Source organism: Eleutherodactylus coqui, chromosome 12, assembly GCF_035609145.1.
Source record: "Eleutherodactylus coqui strain aEleCoq1 chromosome 12, aEleCoq1.hap1, whole genome shotgun sequence".
In the NCBI taxonomy this organism is placed as follows: Eukaryota; Metazoa; Chordata; class Amphibia; order Anura; family Eleutherodactylidae; genus Eleutherodactylus; species Eleutherodactylus coqui.
Genome location: NC_089848.1, coordinates 6643414 through 6661871, shown reverse-complemented (window position 1 = coordinate 6661871; position 18458 = coordinate 6643414). Strand labels below are relative to the sequence as shown.

Below are 18458 nucleotides of genomic sequence, written 5' to 3'. Positions count from 1 at the left end.
CCCCGCCAGGCTTCCGTGCAGTCCTCAGCACCGACAAAACATTGCTTGTTGGTAATGTGGTGTGCAAACCCCGCCTCCAGCAAGCGATTGTTCTAATTGGTTCTTGAGCGCCATGGCTCAGCCAATCAGAGACGGCGCTTGATGAACCAATCACAGAATCACATTGAATGGCTCTGATTGGTTTTCAAGCGCGTTTTCATACCCTGTTACCAGCACACGGTCCTCTGTCGGTGCTGAGGACTGCACGGAAGCCTGCCAGAGACCAGCGGGAAGAACCCGAACAGCGCCTGCTAGGTGAGTATAAGACACCTCCTGAAAATAAGACCCTATGCCTCTTTTGGGCCAAAACTTAATATGACAGGATCTTATTTTCGGGAAAACATGGTATTTCTCGCACTGTGTGTGAAATCAATGTGCTCTTCTCACTACATAATGCGTATTTACGCTCATATGAAAGAGCCCATAGGGCAGTTTCCCATGGGCATACGCGCAAAAAATTGACATATTAGCGCAACATATTTGCGCCTAGAATATCACGTGAGATAAGATAGGACCTGCGCTATTTTTCTGTGTGTCAGGCAGAAAGCTGCCATAGACGTCTATAGCAGGGTAAAAAAATCAAGGCGAAGGCTGCAACCCTCCGGCCAACCCTTGTTCATGTTTACATATGCTCCGTTGTGGCGAGCAGATTTGCGCATACGTTTGTCTAAGGGTTAAACCCATGGTTGTGATTCTATCCCGTTATGCGGCCATGATAATCACAGACGCGTAACGGGGCAAAATGAAACCACTGATTTCAATGGTTGCGTTTTCATTAGCGGTATTCTCGCCCGTTAATAGTACGGGTGAGAAAAGACAGGACTTGCCGCATCTTTCCTGAACGTAGTAAAAGACAGGGCGGGACTTATCTTCTCAAATTGTTTTTTAAAACTTCTGCGCACTAACGGGGAGTTTGAAAACTCCAACAAGAAAAAAATAAAACCCTGTTCACGTGCCAGCGCTCTGTAACCACGAGCCTAGTTGGCATGCCGCTGTCTGTTTTTCCCTGAGCCCAAAAATAGAACTTTTTTTTTTTTTTGCGGACACAAAAATGAACTCCTTAAAATGAACGGATTCTATTTTCAGCGTAAATTTTGCATACGCAAATCCGTTGGTGGGAAGCCGCCCCCCTCACGGACCCTCACGGTGAGGGCGGGGTTGCGCCCGTTTTCTGCAGGGAGGGAAGTCATTAATAGAGGGGCCCCTTTGTTACCCGGAACCTTTGTTCTGTCGTGTTGCAGGCCGGAAAAGCGGGTGCCGCACTGCCGGAAGTTCCGCTCCTGTAGGTACGCCGTGTCGCGCTAGATTTGGCCGCTTGTTTTTAAGGATGTACAGACAGAGTTTTAGGTCTCCGAACCCTTCCGGAGCGGCGGGCGGCGGCGGTGGAAGCCCGGGGTCCTTCCGAAGCCCCTCGCCCTACCACGGGGCCCCCATGCTTCCTCCGCCGCTGCCGGCCTGGGGATACGGCTCACCGCACACTCCCGGCTATGGACACCGGCCGCAGAGGCCTTACGGCAGCGGAGGGGGGCAGTCGTCACCCTCTCAGAGCCCCTACGGGGGCCGCTACGGCGGGCAGTCCCCGGGTAACACTCCGCCTCGGCGGCCCAGCCCGCGCTATAGCTCGTCTCCCTACAGCCAGTCTCCCGGAGGAAGCGGCCAGCACGGCAGGGGCTACTCGTCGCCTCGGCATCCCGGCAACTACCAGGTAACAGGGGGGAGCGTCCTTACAGCGAGCGCCCGTGTTACTGCAGGCCTACAGCCGCCCCGCCGGCCCGCGTTACTGCAGCCCTACAGCTGCCCCGCCGGCCCGCGTTACTGCAGCCCTACAGCCGCCCCGCCGGCCCGCGTTACTGCAGCCCTACAGCTGCCCCGCCGGCCCGTGTTACTGCAGCCCTACAGCTGCCCCGCCGGCCCGTGTTACTGCAGCCCTGCAGCTGCCCCGCCGGCCCGCGTTACCGCAGCCCTACAGCTGCCCCGCCGGCCCGTGTTACTGCAGCCCTGCAGCTGCCCCGCCGGCCCGCGTTGCGGCGGCCTGCACACGGGTGGATATTTGCTGCGGAGAATCCGTAATTGGCGTCTGCACCGCGAATCTGCAGCAAATATTACCCGTTACTTCCTATGGAGATCTATTGCTTCTTATAGACGAGCGGAAATCAATTGTGGTTTCCGCTCGCGGAGGAAAAATCGCAGCGTGCTCCATTTTTATGCTGCCTCCACATGGACTGACCTGAGGCTCATCTGTGAGGGGGAAAAAAATCTGTACTGTGCATGTGCAACGGCGAGCCGCCGGGTCCATCTGCAGCATAGAAAAGACGGCAACACAGCAGAAAAGACAGAAAGGACGCCGGTACTGCCAGACAGCTATATTCACCTGCACAAACTTGCCATGCGTGTCTCTCCTGGCACGCAGGGCAAGATGCGCCACGCCGGGCTATGACGTGGATTCCCGCAATACTTCTGCGGTGCTCACAGTGGAGTATCGCGGGACGGCCGGCTTCCACTGACTGCAATGGAAGACATCCATGCGATTTTCCGCACAGAATAGAACATGCTGCGGTTCTCCCCCGTGAGCGGACAATCGCAGTTGATTTCCACACGTGGGCCGAGGGGGATCATTTAACACAGCATGTCTATGGAATCGCAGGGGCTGTCTGGCCACGAATTCTGCAGCGATAATCTGGCCGTGGGCATTGCGCACACAAGCGTTTGCAGTAAATGCTGCGTTTACTGTAACTTCAGCAGCGCTGGCGTGCGTTATTCCAATGTTTTGGCTGCATTTTCAGAACAGCTAATAACGCAGCCAAGGAAGCGGGGGAAAAAAATCAAATACTCGCTTAGTAGGCGCCGTCGCTGCAGGCTTCCAGGCACTTGTCTGCGCCTGCAGAGCATCTCTAGCTGGTAATGGGGTTTCAAGACCACGCCTCCAGCAAGAGATTGCTCCGATTGGCTGAGCTGCGAGACCTTCATTGAATGGCTGTGATTGGCGCATCCAGCGGTGGCTGTGATTGGTGCTGGATTAGCTAATCAGAGCAATCTCTTGCTGGAGGCGTGGTCTTCAAACACCGTCACTAGCAAAAGATCCTCTGACGAGTGCCCGGAGCCCCGGAAAGCAGCGCTAGCATCAGTGAGTAACTTTTTTTTTTTTTAAACTTTATTAGGGCTGCTAGCGTTGCGTTCAGCGCTGACCAGAACGCAGTACCAAGTTGTGCCACCCTCTCAGCAGCGCTGCCAATGCTGCCCATTCATTTCAATGGGCGCCGCAAGGCTGAAAACGGCCAAAGATAGGACATGCATCGCTTTGATGCTTGCGTGAACAGCCCCATTGAAATGAAGGGGAGTGTTGTACAGTGTGTAGCGCTGCGCTGAAAAGGCAGTGCTAAATGCTGTAAAAAAACAAACTGTCTTTGTGAGGGAGGCCTTAGCCTTCATGTCCGCTAGCAAAATTGAAGTGTGGATTCCGCGGGTGAAATTTTGCCCATAGGGAATCATCGGCCATCTGCAGTCAATTAAACTGAATTTTGCACTTGCGGAGGGCATTTGCGTTTGGACATGGTGCGTTTTTTTTCTTGCTCGCGAGAGGGAGTGGAACAATAAGTCAATGGACTTTTATTGACGCCATTTACCGCGTGTGTAATACACTTCAAATACGCTGGTGTGCGCCCGGCTCAGGGTGATCTGGGTCATATGTCTCAAGGTGGTTATGAATCTTAATTTATAGTTATATTCTCACTGTGTTGATGTCGAAAATTCAGGCCGATTTTCCGCATTAGCGAGTCTGCACCGCTCTGGTACAGATTTGTAGAGTGGGACAAAATAGATTTTCATCCCGTCCGCCCTGCTTCCTCGCGCTTTACCGTTGCTTCCCCGCCGCAGTTTCTTGGTCTCTAGCGATCGCCTCTTGATCGATCTGATCACTTTAGCGGGCACATGTCTATATGGCACGTCGTCATTGTACCAAGCGATGAGGAGGAGAGTTTGAAGCCTTTGTTTTTTGTCTCTTACCTATAGCTAGTATGGAGATCCACAGGTAATTTGCGGTATTATATGCAACAATTTGGATTGATTGTGGGTGTTGGCTTCCCCATCGAAGTCCAAGGAAAAAAATCACCAACCGATCCAGAGAGTAAGTTATGAGTCGTAGAACACCGGCAGAAGAGTTCGGCACATCCCAAATTCCACAAAGATGTCTTGCTTATTATCCTAACGTTAGAATCCACGCCAGAGACGTGCCGTGAATAGGGATCACTGCTCGTGCGTCTCTGACCAACATGGTCTTCATTCACAGCCTGAAAGACTATAGGAACAGTGTGCTATTTAATAACCAGGAAAACCAATTCTAATGTGAAGATTTGCATAGCTAATTCACATACTAAATCAGCAAAAAAAGGGCATTAACCATTTCCTGTACCTAATACATGTAATAGTTATGATTCTTCCTGACGGAAATATGGTTCTTAAATAATTATCCAAAATGCCTCTAAGTAAATGTGCATTTAGACACAAAGATGATCACTCAAAAGATGGCTTTTGAGCGATCATTTTGCATAATCTACTAATTGGTACTAGTGCCTATTAGTAGCGTGTGAGCCGTCGGGACTGCCCGCTGTTCTCTGAATAAATGCTCTTTGCTCTGCCGGCAGGGCTGACAGCTAAGACAATGTTATCAGCGGTCGGCCAGAACTGTTCTGCTGAACAACGGATTTCAAGCTGAACTAAAATCGATCGTTCAGCAGAAAACTGAAAGATGGGCACATTTACACTCAATGATTCATTCAAAAGATGGCTTTTGAGTGATAATTGTTGTCTAAATGGGCCTTAATTGTCTCTTCCAGTCACCTCCGTAGACGGTTTCTTAACTATTTCAATACCTTTTAAACAAAAGCTGGTAGGGAGGCTCCATGTTTGTGGTGCTTTGCAGCACCTGATGTATGTGAATGGTTTCTTATACACCAGTTATGGGTTCGGCTTTGCCATTTTTTTTTTTTTTTTAATGATTAGTAAAACTTTATTCTTATTTTTACTTTTTCATTTTTTTGTCCCCATAGGGGACAACAACTTGCGATGCTTTGATCGCTCCTGCAGTATGATGTAATACATCATACTGCGATCGGGCAGGCAGTCTATTGTGACAGCCCTGGGGCCTATCAAGATGCCCCCGGCTGTAATGACAACCGCACAACTCCTTGTGATCTCATTATGTGGGGTGTAATATGGGACCCCCGAACATCCTTCAAAGGATTTAAATGCAGCTGTCAGAATTGACAGCGGCATTTAAAGGGTTAACATCTCCGATCAGCCATGCAGCTTATCATAGCTGTTGCCGCCGGGTGTCTGCTGTAAGAAACAGCTGGCACCCTTGTTGTATGAAGAGATATCGCCCCGTGATCTACCTTCATACATACCCTGACGCTGCAGGACGTAAATGTACGTCCTATAGCGGTAAGGGGTTAAATTACAAGATGTCTGATATCGGGCGGCCGAGTGGATTCCGCATATGGCCATGTGAGCCCAGCCTTAGGGCTTATTCAGACAGGTGTATATCGATTGGGTTTTCATGCCCAGCCGATATACACTGCCCCTCTCTGCAAGGGGAGGAGACGGGACGGGAGCTAGTGCACTGACCTCCTTCCCTGTCTCTGTCCCTTGCCACTGTTTGCAATGATAGGGACGGGGGCGGAGCTAAGTTCCGCTTCTGTCCTGACCCCTCACATTGCCAACAGTGGCGAAGGGTGGGAGCTCAGTGCACTAGCTCCCGGCCAGGCCCGCCTCCCCCCTTGCAGAGAGGGACAGCATATATCGGCTGGCCCTGAAAACCCGACCGATATATGCCTATCTGAATAAGCCCTTATGCTGTGATCAAGGACTTTGTTAGTCAGAAGCGTGTAAGTTTGATCCCTGTACACGGCAGCTCTCTTGCATTGATTGTAAAATGGTATAATAAAGCAAGTTTTTATGGACTTTTGGATGTGCCGGACTTTGTGTATGTTTACACGTACAGGAAATGCTGCAGAACATTTCTGCATCTAAAACAGAGTCAGAATCCGCAGTGTATCTACAGTTGTTTTCAGACCTAGCGCTCCCCTCACCTGAGATCTTCCCGTTGGTAGCACATCTGGCACCCAGCGGCCATAGTGAGCGCCACGCTGCTGGTCAGGTGATTATACTTCTGCGTCACTTGACTAGCGGTACGGCACTCGCTGCAGACTACCGGGAGACGTTGACAACGCAAATACCTCGGCGGTGACGGGAGGGTTAGAGCTTCTGAAAACAGCTGCAGATGTGCAGCAGATTTTGACTGTTCTGGATGTGGAATTGACCGCAGTATTTCTGCTACATGTAAGCATACCTGACATCTGCTTGTCAAGCTGATTACAGACTGCTCTTGTGCATCCACCCATACACTGGCTGAAGCACAATGGTGGGCTGCTTCTGGAAATTGTAAATGCCTGGAGTACCCCTTTAAGATAAACGCCACAGGGGAGTATATAGGAAATGGAACAATTAACGCAGCTGTCTGTAATCTACACATTCAGAGTTGGGTGCCAAAAATATAATGTACACGGTGCCCTACCCTACTATACAGCCAGAGACCCCTTCACAGTAGAGCTGCATCCAGAGCTTCCTCTCCCCTCTTGCAATATAATTAGATGGCGAGGTTCCCCTCCTTCCCCATCAGGATGATCGCAATCTGCCCCCTTCCCCTTGCAGTATAATCGCAGTCAAAGCTCCCCATCGGGATAATCACTTGCAGGGTTCCTTCTGCTCATAATTATACTAACAGGAGCTGAGCCTGCCCCTTCAGTAATCACATCATATTACATTTTATTTTGTCTTTAAGCAGGCGGCCAGTGTCGCAGCTATCAGAGACGCAACCCTTCTCCAGCTCCTGGCGGACACTGTATATTGGGGTTAGGTCTTCTCGCAATGTGCGGCATGGCTGCTAGGTGCAGAGGAAAGTTACAGTAGCGTGGTTAGTCTAAAATGGGGAACAGGCTTAAAAATCTTGTTGCCATTTGCTAAACTTTCTACTCGTTGGTGACCATTTTGGTTGCCATCTGGAGTTTTGAATGCGGAGTATTCTATCGGTATGTCTAAATAATGGCTCCTCGGTTAATAAAAATGATTGCTAGAAGTTGCTAGAAAGTCAGTTAGGATAATAATCTGCCAGTTAAGGAAAGTAGAGCACAGCTTGAAACAAAATAGAGCCAGTGTTCACATGGTAGAAACCCTGGCAAATTCCATTGCGTGAACATGGCCGAAGAGTGCCGATCGCAGCAAAGCTTTGATTTGTGAGCACCAGGAATTTTCATGACTGTTCACCTGAATCCAGGCTTTAATGAAGCATAGTCTGGCTGCAGTATGTTTGCTGGACCTTGAAGGGAGGACACTTGGGCTTCATGTCCACAGGCATAATTGAATTGCTGAACCCACGCGTGTGATCTGCAGTTCAATCAGCCCATAGAGAAGCATTGGGCAACCACATGTAATTAAATACCTACGGATGTAGGTTTCTGCGGTCCCGCAAAGACGGCTTCTGTTGAGGTCAACGGAAGCCATCTGATCTGCGGCATACCCGCAACTGACACTGCGGACGTGCTGCAGAAAAGCAGGAGATTAAAAAGAAAAATCCACTATGCATGTGTGGCGGTGCGCCCACCAACATCCGCAGTGGAGAAGATTGAGGGACCTGCATAGAGGATCCAGACAGGTAAGTACTGGCCTCTTGCCATGGGCAGGGTGGGATTCCGCTGCGGGCTCCCACCTGTGGAAATCGACCTGCCCGTAGACAAGAGGCCTTAGGCCTCATTCACGTAGGCGTAAATATGCTGCATATTATGCAGTGAATAGATTGCGTTCACCTCTGCATGTTTTTCTCTCAACTTCCCTAGCAAATGTTCTTTTAGAATCCTAGAATGGTAGAGTTGGAAGGGACCTCCAGGGTCATTAGGTCCAATCCCCTGCTCAGTGCAGGATCACTAAATCATCCTAGATCGATATTTGTCCAGTCTGTCAAGACTTTCATTGAATGAGAACTCGCCACCTCCTGTGGTAACCTGTTCCACTCATTGATCACCCTCCTTCTCAAAAAGTATTAAGACCTGAAATAGGCCATAGAAGTGAATGAGGCAGATTTTCTGTGGATTCACTGCGTATTTACATGCGCAAGAAAAGAAGGGCTGAAATATGCAGGGGGTAGGCAAGTGCTTTTTTTCAACTCTTACAGAGGTTAGTGATTTGTCTGGGTGCAAAGTGGAGTCAATCAGTTAAAGAAGAAAAAAGTATGCACCTGACTTGTAGTAAACTGTTGTGTACATTAGTAAGCGGAGATGTAAATTGTCAGTTCAAAGACAGTTCTGCATTCTTTTGTCTATATAATTTTAAAAACTTCAAACTGTTTTTCTCATGTAAGATGAGCTACACAATAGATGTGCAGTAGACCTTTTTTGCAATGCACTATAGACATTTTTGGGCAGCTGAACACTTTGTTTTTCCTCTATTTGATTGTTATCATTTTTATTATAAATTGTAACAAATTAAAAATTTAGTATCTTTTCATACATATAGAGCATAATAAATGATACACGTATTTTCGGTTAGTTGTGCTTTAAAACTGGAGAATATATATTGACTATTCATTTACCTAATGATTTTTTTTCCGAAGGGTTCCCCCAGGACATCTTCACCATACGGTGCATCGCATGGCAGAGAGAAAAGATTGTCTAATGTGGAAAACTATTACAGACCTTCAATGCTTGAGGACCCCTGGGCTGACCTAAAGCCATTATCCTTAGCTGATATAGAGCAACCAAAGAGCAATGAGCAGACAACTTACACTGGCAAAAAAGGGCGCTATTTTAGTTAACACCTAAAATCCAAAGCCTTTCCGGTTAGACTAAAACAAAGCAGTTGGTCGAGGATACCGATGCGCAACTTTTTAATTTTGGGGAAAAAAAATCTTTTATCAGATTTATTTTTTTATTGTATGAAATAACACAATTTTTTGGAAGTCTATAGAGTTGTGGTAAACAATCAGAAAGGCAACCAGCAATGAAGACTAAGTTCTGTTATCACCAGCGTATGTCTTGTGACTGTTACACAGGAGTTTCAGATTCTAAGACTTGTCACTACTCGGCGTTGAGTAGGCTTGTTTGTAAAGCCTAACTTATTATTTCTTTACTGGTTTTTCCGTAAATCCGTTTTATTTTTAAAGCTCAAAATACAAAATGGGTTTGTAACGTCATTTATGCTGCAAGTATATAATTTGTAAGCGATTTTTGGATGTGATAGTTTTATGGTATGTCACATGGCATAGGTATCCCTTGGTGTCATTTTTTGTTGTTGTTTTTTTTCCCCTCAACCCCTTTTAAGTTTCTATATTTTAATTGGTCTCAAAGATGGCATGTACGCATTGTTGCTCATCATTTTGTAGAGGCCACGTTTTGCACATCTTGACACTGTCAGTGTTTGTACTTATTTTGTTATAAAAGAGCCCTAGACGGAAGCTCTACATGTATGTGGTTACAGTATATATTTTGTCCTTTTTGGCATTTTAATTTATATTAAAAAAAAAAAAGGCTTTCTGTTATAAGGTAAAACTTCCCTTTAACTTTGAAGCTTTTTAGAAGTGAACAAAAATACTCAAAAATCCCTCATAAAAAAACTCAACAGATGTTAATTTGAAAATAAGAAAAACTTGTTTGAGAGTTTAGTTGGCAGAAGTGGATGCCGTCCCCGGGACGTCTGCCTCCTGTTTAAGTGTCCGTTTCAGTTTTTGTGCAATGATTGATTTTGCGTTTAATGACCACAGCCCAATGCAACGGAACAAGCAGAGGTCACACTACATATTTTCCAGAAGAGTAAAAATACAACTTCCATCACCCTTCAGGAGTATTTTTATCAAAGGAGGAGTACACAACTTACAATAATTCAAATTAACAATACAACGGCAGAGGTGGTTTTAAAAACTTGCAATTTTTGCAGGGAAGCCGGTCTTATAATGTCTGACGATGCTTGCTTTTGTGTACGTAGAGAATCTGGGGAATGTTGTGGAACGCGCCAAAAAGATGCATGAATTTACGTAGGTAAATGTTGCCTAAAATGAATGTAGGAAAAGTGGTTGCCACAGTTGGCTGCACATAGCCACCGGTCAGTTAACGGCTTTTATTTTGCAAACCTTTATTAGGAAAATGCACACAATGTTGCCTGTTCAGACACCACACAGCAAAGATCTCGTATTCTCCCATCGGGAGCAATGCCGTTTTATGCTGTAAAATAATAAAAATGACAAAATACTTACCCCTTGCTCAGAATCTGGTTGGTTGCAGTGGGTCACGTGCCATCTAGCACATGATTGCGCTGCTCAGAATTAAAGGACCAGAACTGAATGATGGGGGAGAGGTGAGTAGGGTTTTTCTTTATACATGCCAAGATCGGCCTCGTGCCTAGAAATATGCATGAGGCTGATTTCCAAGTTGAAATTTGACTATACAGGCATAAATGATGCAGTAAGAGGTGTTATGACCCCTGCATACAAGATTGAGTAGCCCTTTTTATACTTGTAAGAAGTCTTGCATCAATTCACCATAAAATGCACACATAAAAGTCAGATAATTCGCAGTGATGGTTGTCTGTCAGGAAACATAAAAAGTAAGATGGCAGAGGCGTAACTTGAATCTTCTGGGCCCCAATGCAAACCTGTAACGGGGTCCCCAACTGTAATGCTTTATTCATAATACTAAGCTCCCTGTATGGAGAGGAGAGGAGAGGCTTTATCGGCCCCCTAAGAATCCTGGGCATGGGGTGCAACCACATCCCCTATAGTTACGCCCCCACCTCTAGGATTACAAGCTTTAAGAAAACTTGTCGCCATGAAAATGCTGTCCAATCTGCTGGCATCATGCTATGGGAGTAACTATACAAATTGGTAAACCGTTTTGTACAAAAAGATTACGTTTACTTTTAACGTATCGATTGAAATCCCTGCCTATTGTAGGCTTGGGAGTCCAGTGGGCGGTGGGGCTCAATGATCGCCTTCCCTGTGTATAGCTGTCAGACATTGATTAGGACCGCCCACTGGACTCCTAAGGCCAGGATCAGCAGAAAGAAAATTGAATAAAGTACAAGTTTCTAAATCTTGTTTTACTCAATACTATATTAAGCTGCTCTGCTCCTCCTGCTGTGTAACTTGATGGTTGCCTTTAATGGAATAAAGTGAATGAGACCTCGGGCTGACAGGTCTACAATAACATGGGAGTCTTCTCTGTTGAGATTTTAGAGGTTTAAGGAGATTTCTGAAGAAATATAGTTGCTCAATATAACTCTCCCAAGGTATGGTTACCCAACAAAATAACCTTTAAAAACATGGTATATAAGCTGTGAGACAACACCTGAACATTGTCTGCAGCTAATTTCACACATTCACACATTTTCGTATCTGTATTATGATCCCATTCCATAGGCCTGCAGTAGGTTGGGGGGGGGGGGGGTTGTTTGGGGTGCATGCGAAGTGTCCTATAGCCATATAGTTTGGATGTTAAAATGCAACTCATAGCTAGCCTAAAGTCTTATACTAAGGGCTGTAATCCAGCCGCACTTCAGTGTCCATCATGCCTGCAAGTCCTGAAATTATGATGCTGCTAGTTGGGGTCATTAGTTGGTTGGGCTGCGGCTTACAGCCCGATTACGGCCCTCTGAATATGACACCTTAGGCTGCATTTCTCAGTGTCTCTTAAGCGGAGTATGCTCTACTGAGAGCTTACACAAGGTAAGTCAAAGGTGAATTCCGTTTACTACCAATAGTGCCAATTCATGCATAAAACTTATGAATAATGGATCAGAAGGGTGGATTCACTTAGGACCTAATTTTACACTATTAATAAATCCACTGCAATGTCCGCAGGCCTTACATGTACAGGGCAGGCAAGTTACTTTTTACATTTACTTCTTTGTAGGATATTTAGAGTTCTGTATGAGAAAAAAACTGTTATAATGATATATTAAGAAACTAATAGGCACAGAATTGAGGACTTAATACAACAAATGGAGATTAACCTGTGACAGTTTGCCCCCTCACTATTTTACAGATGTGATGCTGGCTGTTAAAAGTGAGTCTTTGTAATCAGCGAATGGCAGACATGGTACTGTTGGAGGAGGAGGAACTAGAACTGGCCTTTAGCATACTTACCCCCAATACAAGAGGGAATCAAATTCTCTATCAGAAAGGAGGCAGTGGCTTAATCTTCTTGTATTTGCAAGAAAACAGCACTTGCATGTTGTTGACAACATTAGAACAGCTGCTGCAAGGAATTTGATGTGAAGGCTTTTTGGGGGCCATAAAACGCAACATAGTATATAATAGTCTGTATCCCAATTGTCTGGCAGATTTTAAAGGCTATGAAGGCTACACTTTTTTGGGAGGGGCGCAAAGGTGTTTTGTTTTTTTTTGTCTTCAATTTAAAGGGAATCTTTCAGCTGGAGCATGTTGTCCAAACTTCAGGCATGATATTGTAGAGCAGGAAGAGCTGAGCAGATTCAGATACAGTTTTATGGGGAAAAGATTCAGTATTACATGGTCATTTGAACTTTGGACACTTAACATTCTGAGCTGGACAATCCAGTGGGTGGTCCTATTGGTAATTAACAGCTATTTGAATGATAGAGAGGTAGATGTCAATCACTAAGGCTGGCTGCACACGGCCGTGACAGGTTCCGCCGCGAAATTCAGCGTCGGAGCCCGTTACGGCGCCCCCCAGGAGACCCCATACTTACCTGCGGATCCGAGGTCCTCGCTCCCGCATGACGCTTCCCCGCCCAACTCCGCCACGTCATGTGACACGCCCACCGTGTCACATGACGCGGCCGGCCGTGTCATATGGCGCGGTGGGCGGGGAAGCGTTTTCACGCTATCTTCCCCTGTGCTACAGCGGAAGATAGCGTGAACGGACGGCTTCCATTGACTGCAATGGAAGCCGTCCGCGCGTACACCCGCGGCATAGAGCATGCCGTGGGTGAGGACGGATGAATTCACAGTGCGGAATTCCACGGTGGAATTCTGCACAGTGAGCACTGAGCTATTAGGTTCAATAGAACCTAATAGCTGTGGGCAACGCAGTGGATTTCCGCCGCGGATTACGCGGTGGAAATCCGTTCGTGGGAAATAGGCCTAATAGGACCGCCCATTGGAACAAAAGCTCAGAATGAGCAAAAGGTTTAAACAAAACACAAGTTCTACTGAATCTTTCCCCATAAAACTAGATCTCCATCTGCTCGGCTCCTCCTGCTCTGTAATATAATGCTGGCAGTTTGGACAGCATGTTTGAACTGACAGACTCCTGTTATATGCATGTATTTTGGGCTTACAATCATTTTTGCAATACAGTTTAACTAAAAATGTTAGTTTGTCTTCAGCTTCCACAATATCACATATATAGATACACTGCAGTCTGTGTTAATGGCAGTTCAAAATTAATAGAAAAGTTTTAAAAAATTTGCCATTTTCAGAGTCTTTCCTCTTGTAAAAGGGCCTTACACGCAAATAAAATTTGTATCCTTTGTAAATTTCCATGTTTTTTAAAGATTAATACAAAGTATGTCTTTAAATTTAATTCGGAGGAGGTGGGAGGGACCAGTTAAGTTTTGCAGTGCTTTTGAGGGGCCTTAATATGAGAAAACTCCTCCCCCATAACAGCCAAATTTGAAACTTCACCCCCTCAAAGTGTGCACGACGGCGCTTAGGAAATCTATAAAGCCCTTTAGGTCTTTCACAGCGATGTGGAGGTAAAAGTAAATTATTTCTTTTGTAAAATTTTCCATTCTTTTTAATCCCATTTTTTTTTTCAGTTAAAAGTTGAAACTCCTCTTAATATTTATGACCTTGTTTCAGCAGTTCTATTTGTTGTTTTTTTCTCTTTTTTTTTTTTTTTTAATCAAGGTCAATCCCACATTTGGCTCTAGTGTGCAACAGAAGTCAAAGCCAGTCCTTGGAAATAAAGGACCATATTGTGGATTTTGTAGCATTGTTTTTAGACATTTCAGATTTGCCAAGCACTTCAGATGCCAAGATAGAGGAAAAGCCACCCAAAAGACCCAATTTTGGAAATTACTTATAGATGCATTACTTATCATTTTCACAGGTGAAATTGGCAGAAAAATCGCCACACAATTTGCTAAACAATTTATCCAGAGTACGGAAATGCCTCCTATGTGGCCATGAACTGTTTGGAAGCATAACCGGGTACAGAATGGGAGGAGCGCTACTTGGCTTCAGGACTGCAAACTTTGCAGGAATAGTTTCTGGATGCAATGCCCCAGACTACACCGCCAGTGCAGTGGAAGATTCCCAACCATGGAATCTTCCACTGCGGCACAATTTTCGGAAACTAGACTCAAGTAATGCACGCAGGGGTGCTGTCATCATTTTGAACTCGCAGGTGTTTTGTAGAAGGGGGGAAGTTGAATTGAAAAATTTAAGTGATCCTGAGTTTATAGCCCCGAATTTTTCATTTTCACAAGGAAAAAAAACCTCAATTTACTCCACAATTTTTCCTCTGTACCGAAATACTTTATGTGATCACGAGCTGCTGTTGTGTTTGGGTGCATGGTGAGTCCAAGGACTTTCACTGCAATATTTGGCCACAATGCTTTTGCAGAGCCTGAGAGCTTCGTGTGGGGCAGAATGTAAGCTCTCACCTACGACCTTAAGGTTGCAAGTTCGATCCCCGCATGCGTCAGGTAGCCGGCTCAAGGTTGACTCAGCCTTCCATCCTTCCGAGGTTTGTAAAATGAGAACCCAGCTTGGTGGGGGGTAATAAGTAATAAGCGCTGCGGAATAAGTTGGCGCTATACAAATACGAAGATTTATTTTATTTATGAGGTAGCACTACAATAGAAATCCACCGAAAGTGACCCTATTTTGCAAACTACAACTCTCAGGGGTGCCTGGGCTATATTCTACCGGTGGTAACTAACAGCTTAGAGCTGTCACTGGGGACCACAGGGTGTCATCCCCAGTCATGTGATTGCTGTTAATTAACAAATAACTGTGATCACGTGAAAGTAAAAGAAAAAAGTTTCAAATATTAGTTTCATCGCCCCTAAGGCCTCTGGCAATGTCCCCCGATGGAATCTTCCTGAATGTAACGTCCTTGGTTTCCTCGCAAGCATGATGCTGGCAAAATGGTGACACAGAATCCAGAGAGGGCCCAGGAAATTAAAAATCGTCTTGCTCCCAGCTACCAAAGGTAGCCAACAGCCTGGAGCTATCACCGGGGACCACAGAGAGCCGGCCCCGATCACGTTATCACTGTTATCCATTGTTATAAAAAGGTAGTGATATCCTCTATTCAGATCACTACCTGTAATGCCTACATAATTTACAAGTCGTCCCCGGGAACGCTCACCTTCATTCAGTTCCAGGAGCAGCTTGTTGAGCGTCTTCTGTTTGAGACCACCGCAGCTCAGCAAGCTTACGAGTCTGAGGAGGTGTAAAGGCTCACAGAATGCTAATGTTTACACCCCATTCTTGCGACTGAGGTCAAGAAAAATCCACCCACCCCCCAAAAAAGAAATGTTTGCAGCAGGCATGGGAGGAGAAGGGATACCTGGTTTTATAACCCAGTGTGCCCATCCCAACCAGCCTTTGTAATTACCCATTTCGAGTCATACCACACAATTTTATATTAGTAATTTTATCTACAATTTAGAGAATGCCAAAAAATGGGGAGGCTCTTTTTGGGGAGTCAATTTTTTTTTACTTTTTTTTTGCACAAGTGTGCAATGAGGCCTGGAATTTATTCAGTTGTGCCCTGGAATTCAATGGGTGTTCCCTCTGCTATAGACCTAGCCATGTGTCTTATAAATAGATTGGGGCTGCAATGAGGGTACTGATGAACACTTAAGAACCAGTGCTCTAAAATTTGGGGTGAGTCTCCCCTGTTTCCCCTGCTTGAAACAAAGAAAATGGTCATTAAAGTGGCATATTTGTAAAAAAAATAATTACATTTTTTTATCTGCTTTACAATAATTTTTGCAACTGTGGGGTCAAAATTCTTATTACGGGGGGGAGTGGCCTGACGAGCAGCGGGAAAGCCGCAGAGAAAAGAGCTCCGCAAGAGACCCTCTCTTCTCGACCCATACCTGCAGGAGAAAGCGTCGGAGAGCATCGTGAAAGGCACAGCGACCTTCCCCAAGACACAAGGAGCAGACGGAGCAGCTCCGCGGCCGTTCCAACCCCGGCGTACAGTGAGGCCTACCTTCCCAGTGGAAGCCGCGGGCTGGAGTGCCGGGAGTCATCAGCCGAAAGTGGTTCCCGAGCCGTCTGGAAGCCGTAGCGGGCTGAAAGAAAGCAGCGGAGGACCCCACCGCATCAGAGAGGGACTCGCCGGGCACGGAGAAGCAGAGGAGAAGCTGCGGCGGACGGAGTGCAGGACGCTGCAGGCGGGACCCCGCGGTGAAGGGGGAAATCCGGACCCAGAAAGCAGTGGCAGCCCGGAGAGACGAGGAGGACCCGCGATCACAGGGTAAGGAGTTGGTGGGACCCGGACACCCCCGTTCCCCCCCCCTGAGCACGGCGGAGACCCTCCCCCCCCCCCCCTACTACCTCCATACTGACACATAGACCAGTGAGCCTGGAAAGGATGCTGAGTCCCCATAACACCTCGGCCCTGCATAGGCCAAGTTCCCCCCAGAGAGGAGGGCCCTGGGTGAGGGAACCACAAGGAACTCCCCCTCTCCCGTAAATGAGGCACAACTGAGGAGAACACAAGGGGAAACAAACCTCAACACCCTGAGGAGGTGAAAACACAGCCAAGCGTTAAGTGAGGAATATCCCTGCATCAGTGAAGTAGCTGCAACTCCCAGCACAGCATCACTGCTACATTAATCACACCTGCTGTGATACAAATCTTGACAGGCATTGGCGCATACCCTCCTCCGCACAAAAAAAATCCCAAGGCTGAAAAGGAGGACCCTCTTTAAACCCCCATACTATTTCTCTCCCCCGCTGAGAGGGGAATTCTGTGCCTACCTCCGGTAGAAAATATTAGAGCCTCTGAAGGGCCCGTTGGACTTTCCAACTCTCAATACCCCCCTCTCCGCCATTGCCCACTCCTAATAGGCTGGGTCGCCTGCCTCTCAGAATAATCCTCGCATATCCATGATCCTCTGAGGAACCCTTTAACTTCGCACACCATCCTCCCCACCTCAGCCTGCCCTAGGGAGCTGTGGCAGTTAGCCTCAGACCAAGGCACAGAAAAGAACCCCGACAGGCGCAACCTTCACTCAATTAACTATCCAGAACAACACGAGAAGAACTGCTCCTCGTCACACAGGATGGAATAGCATGATTGACTAACGTAACTCCATCCACAATTAGCGGCTCCAAAGCAGCTCACAACAAGACAACCCCGCACCAATGAGTTTCTAAAGACCCTCAAGTACGCGGATCCCGTCTTCCAATGCTTTCCATAAAGAACTCCCCTTCGGGCGAAACCGCTCCCTAACAGAGAACGTCTTAACGCACATAACCAGGCACTACTTCTCTATGCATGATGGTCAAACGCCGCATTAAAACGACTGTCCCAAAGAGACTTTCAGAGTTCTTCCCCCCTGGCCCTCGAAACAAACCTGCTACACCTCACCCAAAGAAACTCGACACCGAAGAAACACCTATTATGCAAAGCCCCGCAGCTACATCACAGAGTCCGTCTTCCAGCTCTCTTTCGCCCTCCCCCGGGCAGCCCTAATTCTCCTTCCAGAAACAAGGGCAAAAGAAACGCCCAAGAAACCTCCCCAACGTCTCCCTCCTCTAAGGGGCCTGCAGCAAAGAAGGGTCAAAACAGCAAAGCGCAAGAATCTCCTCTACAGACAGATTCTATCAACAACCTACAAGCGTATCCAGACTCAGAGCCCCGTAACTATTAATGCACTGAAGAACCTGCTGATATTGCTACAAAAAGACATCTCCAACGATATTCAGAACCTCTCTGGACAACTACAAGCGAATATTGACCATCTGGCCACTCGAACTGATCACATCGAACTAAAATTGGGAGAATTCACCACAGCCCATAACGAGCTAGTAGATGCCCATGGTAATCTAGAAGAAGAAGTAGCCCGCTTACGAGACAAGGTCACAGACTTAGAAGACTTATCCAGAAGGAACAATCTCAAATTCAGGGGAATCCCGGAGGCTGTGTTCCCTCCTGAGATCCCACAATATCTACTTAAAATGCTCCAGACGGTCCTCCCGGTTATCCCTGAAATGGAATACGCGATTGACAGAGCCCACAGGATCCTGAAAGCCCGCTCTGTCCCCGAATCCGCACCAAGAGATATTCTGGCAAGGATCCACTTCTACAAAATTAAAGAAGAAATCCTTTTTGTTGGAAGACACAGTGGTATTTTGCCGGCCCCATACGAAA

At 46.6% G+C, this 18458-nt stretch overlaps 1 protein-coding gene across 1 annotated transcript; it reads left to right on the top strand.

Annotated features, from left to right (window-relative positions):
* The first annotated feature begins 1331 nt into the window (after positions 1-1331).
* MPLKIP (M-phase specific PLK1 interacting protein) lies at positions 1332-11492 on the top strand. Its single transcript, XM_066584476.1, has 2 exons — positions 1332-1744; positions 8702-11492. Exons 1-2 carry the CDS (start codon positions 1367-1369, stop codon positions 8900-8902), a joined length of 579 nt encoding a protein of 192 aa, XP_066440573.1. The 5' UTR covers positions 1332-1366; the 3' UTR covers positions 8903-11492.
* The last annotated feature ends 6966 nt before the right edge of the window (positions 11493-18458 follow it).